Source organism: Ictidomys tridecemlineatus, chromosome 3 (assembly GCF_052094955.1).
Source record: "Ictidomys tridecemlineatus isolate mIctTri1 chromosome 3, mIctTri1.hap1, whole genome shotgun sequence".
NCBI classification, from domain to species: Eukaryota; Metazoa; Chordata; class Mammalia; order Rodentia; family Sciuridae; genus Ictidomys; species Ictidomys tridecemlineatus.
Genome location: NC_135479.1, coordinates 29,840,382 through 29,854,483, shown reverse-complemented (window position 1 = coordinate 29,854,483; position 14,102 = coordinate 29,840,382). Strand labels below are relative to the sequence as shown.

Here is a 14,102-nt window from a genome sequence, read left to right as displayed (position 1 = left end):
GCATCTTCTTGTTCAGCAGACAGTGCCGCCAGATTTATCAAGTTCTTCTCACAGTTTATTGGAAACCTTTTTATTAATTTTAATTTTGAAACTTCACATAAAGGGGCAGATTTACAAATGCAGATTTTAATATTTATGAAAGGGGAGACAGGCATAAATTCATAAAAACCCTATTTCCCCATAAATTCCACAAATTGAAACACTGTTCATGTCTTTGTTCCTCTTTAGGATCTATTCTAGCAGTTTTCTAAAGTCTCCACAGTTTAAAATTTCCACTAAAATACCTTTATCAGAAATTTCATAATTTCTATTATATTTGGTAAAAAAAAACTTGAAAAAAAAATTTCTTCTACCACAAAAATAGAGAAGTACTTCCAACAATGAACCCCCATGTTACCTACATCCAGGGCTGACCACCTCACCATCTAATCCTTAGTATACATCTTCTCGGGGGTGATTCCTGGAGGAGGTACATTTCCTTGTTTAGGTAATAAGGCAGGCTTCATTGAATTAATGTTCTAAGATTAGATTCTTTTCTAGGTTTATGATTTTTTAATTGCAAAAAGACTATGAAAACACATGAAAGAATAAAGATCATGCATTGAATTAGTTAGTATTAGGTTTGATTGCAATCTATAACATCCAGTCTGTCCTTAAAGATGCTGACATCTTGTGAAAGGGGCTGCATTGTAGTCAAATGTACTTAACCACATTGTAGAAAGCCCTGAAAACAGAGGGTCAGAGATAGAACTTAGGTGGGAAATGAGGTGAAGTTCAGAGCAGGGAGTCACCACTTCCAACAGAAAATCCAGAGATTTCATGGAAAAGTGACATTTAGATTCATCTTGAAGAGTGGGTAGGATTTGGATATGTAAAGGTTATGCTGAGTCCTAGAAGACAGTGGACAGAAGGAATTAAGGTCTTTGTGTCTCTATTTCTCCATCTGCCAAACAAGAATCAGGCCATCTTTGCCCTTTGGAGCCACCTCGGAAAATAACAAAAGAAGAGACGGATTGTATTAAACAACGCAGGCAGGAAAATAGGGAGTTGCCATAGTGTTATTGTGTGTCAACTTGTAGAACATTCAGCAAGTCACATTCCTTCTTATTTCAGTTAGCTTTTTTATTTCTGTGACCAAAAGACGTGACATAAACAATTAGAGGAGGGGAAAATTTATTTTGGCTCAAGGGTTCAGAGGTCTCGGTCCATAAATGGCCAACTTGGTAACTGTAGGCCAGAGGGGAGGCAGAACATGCTGGGGCCGTAGCAGAGGAAAGCAGCTCAAGACATGGCACCAGGAAGCAGAGATAGAGAGAGCTCTGCTCACCAGGGACAAAATATGAACCCCCAAGGCACACCCCCAGTGACCTACTTCTTCCAGCCACACTCTACCTGCCTACAGTTACCACCCACTTAATTCATTCAAGTAGATGAATGCACTGATTAGATTAAGGCTATCATCACCCCATCACTTCACCTCTAAACTTTCTTGCATTGTCTCACACATGAGCTTTTGGGGGCCACCTCATATCTAAACCACAATACTTCTCAAGACCACAAGGGTTCTGGAAAATGAAAGAATTTACAAGATGGAATACAGTAAATGCATCCTCTGACTCAAACACGATTTGGTGATCCTAAAAGTGCCATGACTGGTAGGTGGGTCTCACCAATGTGATGGGATGTGTAGTCATCATCAGGAGGCCAGCGAGTCTAGGCACCTGCCTGGGCTTAATTCCTATTTCCACCCACAACCTGGGGGACTTCAATCTCCATCCTCCCTTTTCCCTGTAGTCATTTCCACCTCTCAGCCACATCCGCCACTCACATCCCCCTCCACAACCTCACTCAGAGGAGAGGGAAGAAATGGAGGGGGGTGGGGGAGACAGGGAGGATGAGAGAGAGAAGGACCACCTCGGTACACAAATAGCTCAAATCCACGGTTCCCCGCTGCGAACTGTGAGACCAGGGGAAGGCTCATCTCCTTTTTGCTCACCCACCTCTGTCTCCTCTTTTAAATTAAATTCCTCTGTTTCGGAGATTCATCTTCATTCAAAAGAAAAGAAAGGACTTGGGTCTTTTAAATGTTCTTTTTCATGAGGCTTTTCTGTACCTCCGCTTCCCTCTGTAGTCCTGGAGAGGCAGCAGGGGAGACTGGGGGACGTGATAGGAGGGTGAGGGGTGTCTGCAGGGCTGCCTGGTTAAGAAGTGGGCAGGCTGAAGACAGGGAGGGGGGGATTGCTGGGCTGGCCCAGACGTCTTGTCAAAGAAAACCCATTTTCTGGTTGCAAAGCTAGGAACGGAAAAGTTAGGAAGAGGAGAAGCAGGTGACAGGTGAGGGAGATTCATTTGGGGGAAGACAGCCCTAGCTCAGATGGAGTCCACTGAACACTGGTTTTTCCCTTAGTGGGTGAAGAAGCACGTGGGGGCAGGCTGGGGAGTGAGTACACCATTGGAGACATTTCTAAAAATTTTATTCAGAAGTCATTGGAACATGTTTGCAGTGGGTCGAGGGGGCACTGTGAACTCTTCAACCCTCACAGAACTGAGCTGGGACCAGCAGGCACACCCTTAGCAATATAGGGATGTCAGAGCACACTGCCGCACAAGCCTCTCACTCTTCTCTGACCTTGGGCAAGGCTCACCATCACCAAATCTCTTTCTGTGTTTATTCTGCCCTCAAGCACTTCCCAAGGTTACTGAAAGGGCCAGATGAAATACATCGGAGGGAACGTTCAGGTGTACTGTGGTGCTCAGCCACGGCAAGATCCTATCCCTGAGAGGTTGCCATCTTCCTTCCCTGAGGACATTTTCCTTATGGGAGAAGTTCATGAGGAGTCCTTCCCCTTACTTTCCCTTTTCTCACCCCCTTTCAAAGTTGTAGGATGTTGCCAAGAAAAGGGGAGAGGACTGATTATTGGGGGAACCAGCCTGGATTGTAGCTGAGCCTTGTGACTCATGATGGAAATCCATTGTATCTCTTTCCAGGGGAAAAAAAAAACACACACACACAATTCCCAAACTGGCTGGGGATTGCAGGTTCAACGAAAGGGCACTGGCCTCAGGTCTTTGATATCCCAGGACTCATTTTCAGTAGTGGCTTCAGAATTTCTACTTAGAAGAGGCTTGGAGGCTGTGATGTATTTGAATGGTGAGGGCACACAGCTAGAAGAACTTGATGCCCTCTTAGCAAAGCCAGCTCCCTGGTTAACTTGAGTATGTTAATCAGCTTTCTGCTGCTCTGATGAAATACCTGAGGGAAAAACGTGAAAAAAAAGGAAAGATTTGTTTTGGCTTATAGTTTCAGAGTTTTCAGTCCTTGGGTGGCTGGCTCCATTGTCATGGGCCTGAAGTGGGGCAGAACAACACGGCCCCAAGAGCATGGTGGAGCCAAGCTACTAGCCTCATGGCTCCTAGGAAGCAGAAAGAGGGCCCAAGAATAAGCTAGATCTTTCCAGGGCACGCTGGCAGTGACCTACTTTCTTCAATTAGATTCTACCTCCTACATTTCCTACCATCTCCCGGTAATCCACTTAGCTATGAATCCCTCCATGGATTCATCCACTGATGAGGTCAGAGCCCTCATGATTCCATCATTTTCCAAAAGCCACACCTCTGAACATTGCTGCACCGGGGAACCAAATCTTCAGCACATGAAACTTTAGGGGACGTCGTTCTAGAATCCAAACTGTAAGATTATGTATATCAAAACCGGGGTGGAAATTAGTGGTGGTTACGGGGTACAAAAGTTAATGTTCTTTGCACTACCCTTCAATCTTGGGGGTGAAAGATAAAGATGCGGTGTTGCTTGTCAGGGGCACGACTGATGATGTGGCCTGAGACTGGGGGTTTGCAAACCTAGGGTGGAATCGAATCTCCACCAGCAAATATTTGATTTCTCTTCTTAAAATAGCTCTAGTAGATGCAAGATTCTCTAACATTCTTTCTTAATTTATTCCCTGCCTTCTAAATGTTAGGATAGAAACTTGCAAAAATCTCTCCTTTAGAAACAAAAGTGCTAAGTGATCTCAACATGTTTGCTCATGTCCCCTCATTTATTTGCTTTTCAAAGGCCAGAGAAGAGGACACGGAACCTGGGCCACTTCCTTCTAGAGGCTTCTTCTCTACCTCTGGCAATGTGGCAGAAGGGGAGGAGGATTGGACAGTATAAGGGAGGTATTCATATTTGTTGATTATCTAATCCTCTAGTCTGGCGGGTGCTTTATATAGGTTATTTTGCATAATGCGAATAATATTAAGACAGCATTAAATGACTCCAATTCGGAAAGATTACGCATAATGTTATCATATAAAGAAGATTTCTCTGACACGGATGCCCAATAATATGGTTATTAAATAATCAGATGTCACAAACAGGATTTAAAACCACATTTTATGCAATCCCAAAATGTGTGCTCCTTCTTTGTGTATTCTCAAACCCAACTTGGAGAAGGTAGTGACTGACCGCCTCCCAAATGCTGTATGTCTCTGGTAAGCAACATATACATAAATATATTTATATATATTTGTCCAAAAAAAAATATATATATAATGGAGAAACCCCTTTGAGACCATGCATCAAAATACCAGGGATGACTTAGTGTGTCCCCTCTGGTGGAGAAAGTAGTGTGCAAGGTACTTTGGTTGGTTGGAGTCAGTAGACATTTATAAGGCAAGTGTCTTATGATACCCATACTTTTAAGAAATCAAAGCCCACTCAAGCTAGCTCCAAAGGTGGGGTGTGTGTGGGGGGGTAATTTTAATGGCAGATATTGTTTTTGAATCCAAGGGACACTGAACAATTAAAGCAAGAATCGGGGAAGTCTGAGGACTTGGAAGGATTGCAATGACCTTGTTGATTTGCCATTCACTCCTCTACTGACCATTCAGCCCCTCCCTATCATTTAGAGGAATAGTTTCCACATTGTAATGTGCTTAGGAATCACCCTGTGTTAAGCCAACATAATCATCAAATTGGAGGGGGGGGGTAGGGAGTATACGTCTAGTGGTTCACAAAGTATATCCAAGGAATATACTTGCACAGGCACATTTTGAGGTTCAAAAAGTACATCCAAGAAACATGCATAGGCACATTTTGAGAGTTTCATATATATAATATATATTATAGATTCCATATATATTATATAATATACACACATATATAAAATTTCATATATAATTTCATGTTTCTCATATATATGTTTCACATTTGTAAATACATACATATATATATTTGTGTATGTGTATGTATATGAAATTGACCTGCTCAAGAAATTGCTTGTTGATGAAGCCTCATGCTGGTCCTGTTCCTCTTCCTTTCTCTATTATGCTATTGCTGACATATAGTTAGGTCTAGGATGGTTGTGTCTATACTGAACATATGCAGATTTTCTTCCTCGTCATTACTCCCTAAACAATACAATTACTTACACAGAATTTACAGTATATTAAATATTATAAGTAACCTAGAACTGATTTATGGTATACAGGTGATGTGTTATGTACAATTACTGTGTCATTTTATTTAAGGAACTGAGCATGCATGGATTTTAGTATTCACAGGGGGCCTGGAACAAGTCCCCTCAGACACTAAGGAACAACTGTACTTAACCATACATGGGAGTTAGCTGGAAGCATTTAAAAATTCAGAAGTTTGGGGCTGGGGATGTGGCTCAGCAGTAGCGCGCTCGCCTGGCATGCGTGCGGCCCGGGTTCGATCCTCAGCACCACATACTAACAAAGATGTTGTGTCCGACGAGAACTAAAAAAAAATAAATATTAAAAAAAATTCTCTCTCTCTCTCTCTCTCCTCTCTCACTCTCTCTTTAAAAAAATAAATAAATAAATAAATAAAAATAAATAAATAAAAATTCAGAAGTTTGAGCCCCAGCCCAGATCTGTTTTAAGATTGCTAGATCTGTGCTCCTATAGTATGTCCCCAGGTGATTTTTATTTATCCAACAAGAACACAGTCTGTGGGCTGTCCTTTGGAAAGTGCCCCTCTAAATGGTACCAATTCAATGAATCAGAATTTATCTGTCACCTTAGGTAATCTTAACTTGCCTAACCTCCTGTTCTCCAATTTCTTCTTCTGTAAACAGGGGTAACAACTGTCCCTACTTCATAGAATTGATATGGGATTAAATAAAATATTTCATGTGTGTAGAACAGTGTCTGGCTCATGATTATCAAGTAAATGTTAATTCGTTACTAATTATATAGTATTATAATTTTATCATCTATGTAATTAGTCTCTGTAAATAGTCTCTTGGTTATGGAGGTCGAACAGAATCCAATTGCTGTGCCAACTGTTTAACAAAAATACATGAAAGAAAGGAAAAAAATTCAAAGTTTATTAAACATTAAGAATAACAGAGAGAGAAAGGTTTGGACTTAACAGCATATATACCACCAATATCATGATGTACAATTAAACTAACCTCATGTTAACTTGTACCTGTTTAACAGATTTGATCTTTGTGGTGTTGCCAAAAAGATAATGGGTTATTGTTGTTTGGTAAGGTGCTCAAAAAATGTAAGATTTTACGTCTTGACTTATTCATACACACATGCACATTCACACACTCCCCTGCATACTCTTGACTTCCTGCAAAATGCACTGAATTTGGTTGCTAAATCCAATTCATCAGGACCTAAGATAAAGTTTTGCTCATTCTTAGAAACATTAATTTTAGCCAACACCCCCAGGTGAACCTGGTCTCGCCCATGGGGAGTGCCAAGGAGCCCTCAGGAGGAAGTGGGTACATTGGGTGCAGAAGGTGTGTACCTTGTGAAGGGCATAACACATCTCAGGCACCTGCAGGGGACTGACCCCAGTATGCCAAGCAGGCTGCTGTGTTAGGATCTCATTAATTAACTGATAAAGTGTGATTTTTCCTAAAAGGAACATAAGGGGGAAATTTGATGAATTACTAGAAAATCCAAAGTCAACTTTGCATTTTACAGAATGTCTGTTGTTTCACTCTGGGGCAAAGCAGAGGGTACTGCTTAAAATTCTCCTTGATTCTTCTGACCCTAGACCTTTTGAATGTACAGTTAGAATTATGAGTTTCCAGACAAAATCAAGAGGGTTAGAAGGAACCTCTGGGTTAGATTATACAGCTTCTTACCAACTCAATGCCAGAATCACATCCATACTCTCCTTCTCTTCAAACAAAAGGTTCTGCTTTGAGGGATGACTCCATGGAGACCTGTGGTATTCAAAGACCCAAGGCCTAGCACAATCTTACCTCATGTGATTTCTGAATGGTCCAAAGTGGCCACATTCTCAAGGTAGCAAGCAGCAGAGATAGGCTGATCATTTCTTTGCCTTTTTTTTTTTTTTAAATCTAATCAAAAGAAACAGTGAGATAACCTTATCAGGAAGTTCTATGCCACTCATCCCAAATTGCATCTAAATAATGTTGGTATGATGTGACTTGTATTCATTTTTTAATGGCCAAATCATTAATCTCTGAAAGATGCTTAGGATGAAAAGGTGAAAAATGACAACAAGACTCTCATAATAGCTGCAGTCTGCAAGTACTCACTTGACCCTGGATCCAAGTCACTCCTAGTCAGACCGTGGCTTCCCACTCTACTTAGCAAAAATTAGCTTATTTATTACTTAATTCCCCTGGACAGTCAGGCAGCCAGTCCATGAGAGTGTGTGTGTGTATGTGTGTGTGTGTGTGTGTGTGTGTGTGTGTGTGTGTGTGTATGTGTGACAATGACCTGCATATAAGGCACCTGTACAGACTCCAAAGTGTTCAATTTTTTAAGACGAGGTAGGTTTCTGAAACCTCTCCTGGCACAAAAAAAGAATAAATTTTGTTATGATTATTTTATTCATTCTGCAGAAACACCTATGATGCTCATTTGATACAACGTAATTCCAAGAAAGACCAGTGCTCAAATATGGTTTGTTTGTTTGTTTGTTTTCAGTTACCATGTGACACTTCCAAAATTGGGATGGTCCATAGCAAGGCCCTTCAACTTCTGCACTTAAAGGTGTCATTTGTCCTTCTTTGCTTTAATGATGACTATCATTTAAGGATTCTGCAGTTAGCCTCTTCGTCTGTAAAAAGGCCAACTCTATGTCCGCTTGGGGCTCTTGCTGAATTTCATATTCAGTAATTCTTAAGATTGCCAAAGGTTTTGTTGATTTTTATTCGTCATGTACCTAAGTCGTGTATATTATTAGTTCCAATACTCCCCCATCCCCTGACATTCTCAGTGGCTTGGAACAAAACGGGTACAAGTAGAAATAGCCTACTGGCCGCATTTCCAAAGTCCGTGACACTAGAGAGGAGCAGTATGATGCACAGACAGGGGACCTGGCAGATCATTAAAGAATGAAGATGCTGTGGAGGCAGGAAAATAGAAAACTCCCGTGGATGAAAGGGGATTTTAATCTAGCACAAAATGTTTCTTTGCAGTAACAGCAGAATCTCTTGACAATTATACAACTTAGTGAAACAGAAGAACAATCATCTTTAAAGTCCAAACATCTATCAGAGCATAAGCCATACACATAGCACCGATGTCAACCTTACACGGCGTGAGATGCACAGGCTGGAAGAGGAGAAAACAAAATCATTTGGGGCACTGGCAGCAATGCTCCGTTCCAGGAACTCAGAATTTTGAAGTGAACATTTTTGTGGCAGATGCTTTTCCTAAAAAAACACTGTATCATCCAATAAATATTTGACTAAAATCCATTTTGTGCTTTTGGGTGATGTTAACTGACTTCTTTCTGAGACCTAATAAGAAACAAGAAAGCATCGGAGCAGGATTTGTCACGGCGAGCCTCGATTCTGTCATAAAATTTTAATTGAAAGCAGAAAACATGCTGATGTGTCAATAATAGGCTTAAAATATTAAAGACTTCAAAAACCCCAAAGCGCTTCTTCTCTATACAGCATCGGTGAATATATATCTTTGCTATATAATTTTAAAACAAGGAATACTTTTCTCTTTTCTATATATAATATATGTCTTCCAAAATACATTGTCAGTATTTATATCTGAAAAATACTGTACAAAAAAAGAACTTCCTATAATTACTCTGTATAAACATTAAACAATTTAATAATCTCTCCTTTTGGTCTGCAGTAAACATTTAAATCGATTGGATGAACCACAGTTTGCAACACCATCCCCTTCTGAGATACGCCAGTGTCTTTTACATTCATTTTTCAGAAGTCCACTTTATAAGAGCACATACGTTCAAAAGCAAACAGAGAATTAGAAACGAAAGCTCCAGAATCCTTAACTGATGAGGCATTCAGAAATGATACCACGAGGATAGAGGGTCTTACAAAACATCAACTTATTAACTGAATCAACTGATTTTTAAAAACAGCAAAATAGAATTCACAAAAAAATATATATATATTACCAAAAAAAATGGAAAAACTGAATCTTAAGTAATTGTTTTTGACTATCGAGAGGGATATGGAAAAAGTTAACTAGAAAAGTGAGAGTGGGGTGAGCGTGGGGGAAGGGAGACAATGAAACCAAGGTCAATGCCACAGGCTAGTCCAAGAAGCATTTTTGGCTCATGTACTGATCCATCTAACCCCTCATTCATAGACCTCCCGTTACCCTTTGCTTCCCTGTCCTGGGGATGTTCTGGTCATGCTCAAATGCATTGTTTTAATTTTTGTTTTTTTTTTTTAAAGACAGTGAAAAAATCTTAGGTAGGGAACATATCCTACGTCCACTAGTAATACTCAGGCAGCATGCTCTAGCGTACAATAGGATTATTGCTTTAGGTACAGACAGTGCAAAAACACACTCTGTGTTCTATAATAGTACTCTTATTTATCTGGGGGCCGGTAGAATGAAAAGGAAACTTAGTAAATAGCAGTAAGTAAATATGGGATCTAACAAATCTAAACAGCACTTTAAATTTGAAGACGATTATCACCAAAACTGGGGGTGGGGTGGGATGGGGCGGGAAATGAAAGCAACCTATAAAGGAACAGAGCTGCGTGTGTAGTGCTAAGTTATTGTGTGCACCGTTATTAGCATGGCGACTTACGGATTCAACAAAAACAAGAGTTTATACTCTTGAGAACTGACACCCACTATTTTACCAGGGCTCTTCTTAAGTGAATCCAAGTGGAGTCCTGGAAGAGTAGGTAAGCCGGAAACGTGAAGCCACAAGGATAGGGCAGAAGTGGAAAAGGGAGGGGGAGGGAAACCCACAAGAGGTCTCCAGAGTCTAGTCAAAACATGGCACCTTTCTTTGTTCAAACTAAAAGACGATGAGAGGGCCATCTTCAAATGGCAAGTGCAAAGGAACACACACACACACACACGGTGGACCACACACATGAGCACAAGCACATGGGCGCGCCTACGCCCACGTGTGCACACACACACACACACACACACTCACACACACGTATGCACACCAAAATGTGAGTCAGTTGTGTTTATGCCTCTGGTAAAGTGCTGATGTCAGAAAGGTTGGTTTGGGTGTGGTGCTATCAGACAGGAAACAAGCTGTCCATCTAGTCAACAGCCAGCCCGCAAAAATGCCATGCTACAGGGGCCCGTGCCTGGCCTCGTACTTGGCAAGTATGTTCTTGCATTTGCCCAGCTCCTTCCTCAAGTCAGCCACCTCCTGGCGGAGGGCCGAGTTCTCCTTCTCCAGGAACGAAGCCCGGATGGCAATCTGGTTCTCCTTCAGCCGCCGGGCGTCGCGGGAGCGCTTGGCAGCCATGTTGTTCTTTCTGCGCCTTGCCCAGTACTTGTCATCCTGCTCATTAGTGACAGAAGGAAAAAGAAACAAGATATTAGATTTCAGCAATGCAGCGCCTCGGCCAGGGGGCTGGCAGCCTCTAGGGTTGTGCGGAGACACCAGCCCAGGTGCTTAACTTGGGCCTCCTTCTTTGACACTTTCTGCACATGGGAGAGAGCGGCCCACGGGCCATGGCTTCCTTCCTGGAGCAAGGACCAACTTGTCACAACAGGCTCCAAAGCTCTTTGCCCAACAGAGCATGTGCTCAGTGAGGGAGACATCAGAACTGGAATGAAAGCAAGTGACTTGCCTCTCACCCTGAACGACATTCCAATCTTCTTGCCTCTCTTGGCTGAAATTTTTAAGAACTTTTTTTTTTCCTTCCATGTGTACTCCTATGCTTATTTATTTATTTATTGTAGTAAATTCATATAATATTTTTTGGAAGGCAATTTAGCAACATGTCTCAACCATTTCCTGCATTTACTATCCATCTAGCAATTCTGCTTCTAGGATTCCATTCTGCTGCAATGACCGTGCTTGTGCACAGAGACACAGGCCCAGAATTGTTATTGTAGCATTGTTTGTAAAGGAAGAAAATGGGGGAAAAACAATTATCTGCAGGAGATTTACTACATTAGGATAGTCAAGGCAACACTCTGTAGCAGTTAAAAAATAATAATCCACTGAACCCAAAAGATGTTCATGATATACTACAGTGTGGGTGGAACCAAGGACAACCTGCTGATAAATATGTGTGACTTCATTTTGGCTTGATTAAAAAAACGTAACATAATATATTCATAGAAAGAGGCTTAGAAGGATTTATACCAAGCTACAAAAGTGGTACCTCTAAAAAGTGACTGTAGAGAGAGACAAAGGAGACAAGTGAGGTCTTTAACCTTTTATGCCTTTCTGAACTAAAAGAATATTATATAATGGGCATGTAGACTTTGGTGGTTGAAAATGGAAATTTTTTTTTAAAGTGCTTTGTCCTGCCACTAACCAATGTACTCACATCAGTGGCTAACATTTAAATAACTTACTCTAGTTTTCTATTTAGCTGTTTACTAGGCCCCAGCTAGCCTGGCTAGAATTCAGTTGGTCAGTGTGAAAGCAGACCCTCCTTTTCCTCTTAACAAAAGAAAGGGAAAGCGTCTTAGGGAGACTAGGAACTGTGAGTCTTCTTTTAGACCTTCCCAGTTCATTGATAGTGCCACCTGATCAATTTTGCAAGTGTCTTTGCCTAACAATTTGCAATAGCAAAACCCCTCCGTCTTACCTGTGCATGCCACCCAGAATATGTCGGTGAGGCCAGTCCTTACTCTCCCCCTGGATTCCAAGGGACAGCTGGCACTGGAAGAGGTCACTGGGATTGGGGAAAGGCTGCCAGGAAAGTCCAAGATCATGGTCTTTCCCCAGACCTACCTGTCACCCTTAGCACACATTCACACTACGCAGAGTATGTGAGGTGGAAAGTGTGTCCTGTCTGCTGGTCACTGTCATCTTACTTATAAAGCACCCCCAGCTTTCCATACATTTTATAATAATGTATAATAGAGTGAAAAGAATCTTTATGATAGGTGGTACCAGAATTCTTCTGAGCGAGGAGGCTGCCCACTGAAGAATACCTGATAAGTAAGCTTGGACCAGTGTGCTAGGGTTGTTGGTAGAACCTATCATTTGTGCTTCTAAAAGGGAGTTGGAGGAGCTGGAAGAAAGGCAGAGAGACTGGGAGGAACTAGGAGAGCCAATGACATCATGGGGGGTGGAGGGTGCCCAAAGCATATTCACAACAGTAGGCTTCCAGTTCCGATGGAGGATGTTTGTGTCACTTGGATGCAAGACCCTGTTCCACCCGCTTTGTAGGTAAATCTACCGCACTGGCCAGTGTGTCTGGGAGTGCGGCTTCCAAGAGCATTCCAAAGAGGAGCTGAATCAGGACAGATCAGAACCTACACACCAGGGAAGAGGAGCCCAGGAGGTGAGCGAGGACAGATCAAGCCCCCAGGAAATCATAGACAAGAAAGGGCCGGGGGGAGGTATTGCCATAGGCCATGGACTTGCTGGTCTGTGACAATCCTATCAGGTCTTAAGGACCAGGGAGTCACTTGCTGAGCTCAGGGTAACAACCAGCCTGTCTGTCTCTACTTGGAGCTCGTCTAAAGTGCTTTCAGCTCTAGCCTCGCCAGTCCACACATGCAGATGAGCTGGCAAAGATGCAGAATGAAGCATAAATGTCTCTGGGAGGGAAGTGAGGAATAGGGGTGGAACAATGGGTGCAGAAGGCAGAATGAAGAAGACCAAGCGCACTGGCCTGGAAAAACCAGCTCGCCTCCCTTTATCGTCACAGGATGGTTGTGGGGAGGGGAAAGCAGGGTCTTGCTTAGGCCTGATAACCTGGCATGACATCCCCTGTGCCCTTCTCCCAACCTCCTAGATGCTGATGCCATCTAGATACTCAGTCATTTGCACCAGCAAAGACCCGCACAGCCATGATCCTTCTCATAGGTTAGCATGTTTTTCTTGTTTTTACCAGACTAGAAATTTCATGAGGCCAGGGACAGTATCAGTGCTGGCTGACACTGTTATCCTTGGTATCCCCGGCCCAAGACAGGGCTTGGCACACACTAGCATTTGAAAAATATTTGTCAAGTAAGTGAATGGACTGTTAAAATATTAAGGAATCAAGATGCATAGGCTGATGTTTCGGTTAGAAATCCCAGTATGCCATTCCTTAATTCTCCCGGGGGAGCGTGCTCAATTCTGGCCGTGAGGAGTGGGAAAGACCAGTTTTGGGGTGGGCATCGGTTCACCACTCATCATCCAATGCCGGGGCTACGAACACCTCCCCCACCCACCCCAGCTCAGTCCTCTCTGCAGAAAGGAGAACATGTTACAATTCTTCCTGCTTCATGCCAGCACATGGTCTGTGGCTTCAGGCTTTATATACAACTGCAAAAAAAAAAAAAAAAAAAAAAAAGAAAAACCCAAGGGTACATGGGAAGAGCATGTTTCTGCCCATGAACAGGTCATGAAAAGGTCAGGCCTGGCTATGACAGTTGTCACATGTATAATTCCAGCACAGTTTCACATGGCCTCTCTGTTGCTAAGGTTAGCTGGATTATTAAGCAATCTTGCTCTTTGCTTTGAGGGTGTAAATTTGGAGACTCTATGAAAGTCTGGCTGAAAGTTCTATCTAGTATTCAGCGGCATCCTTTCAAACTACCTCCCAAAGGAGAGGAAATCCATATAGAACGGGCTCCCTGATTTCGGATGAGGTATGAAGCTCTGAAATACACCTAGAATTGGATCACTAAGAACACAAGACCGTACCAGGCATCCAACTGAA

At 42.2% G+C, this 14,102-nt stretch overlaps 2 protein-coding genes across 8 annotated transcripts in view; one reads left to right on the top strand and one right to left on the bottom strand.

The window, feature by feature from the left end:
* Positions 1-14,102, top strand: part of Mmd (monocyte to macrophage differentiation associated) — a 137,206-nt gene that overhangs the window by 115,869 nt on the left and 7,235 nt on the right. For 3 of the 4 annotated variants that reach the window (XR_013436134.1, XR_013436133.1, XM_078042276.1), the window contains exon 7: positions 4,073-4,176. The exons of the other annotated variant lie outside the window; for it this stretch is intronic. Coding sequence is in view for 1 of the 3 variants with exons in the window: in XM_078042276.1 (XP_077898402.1) it covers positions 4,073-4,171 (99 nt within the window). In the remaining 2 variants the exon portion in view is untranslated. The remainder of the gene's footprint in view (positions 1-4,072; positions 4,177-14,102) is intronic. 4 annotated transcript variants of the gene reach the window in all.
* The window catches only part of Hlf (HLF transcription factor, PAR bZIP family member), a 49,550-nt gene continuing 43,841 nt past the window's right edge, over positions 8,394-14,102 (bottom strand). For 3 of the 4 annotated variants that reach the window (XM_005321603.5, XM_078042275.1, XM_078042274.1), the window contains exon 4: positions 8,394-10,771. In XM_005321603.5, coding sequence (XP_005321660.2) covers positions 10,553-10,771 — 219 coding nt within the window. In that variant the 3' untranslated portion in view covers positions 8,394-10,552. The remainder of the gene's footprint in view (positions 10,772-14,102) is intronic. The other variant, XM_005321602.5, reaches the window with a different exon arrangement.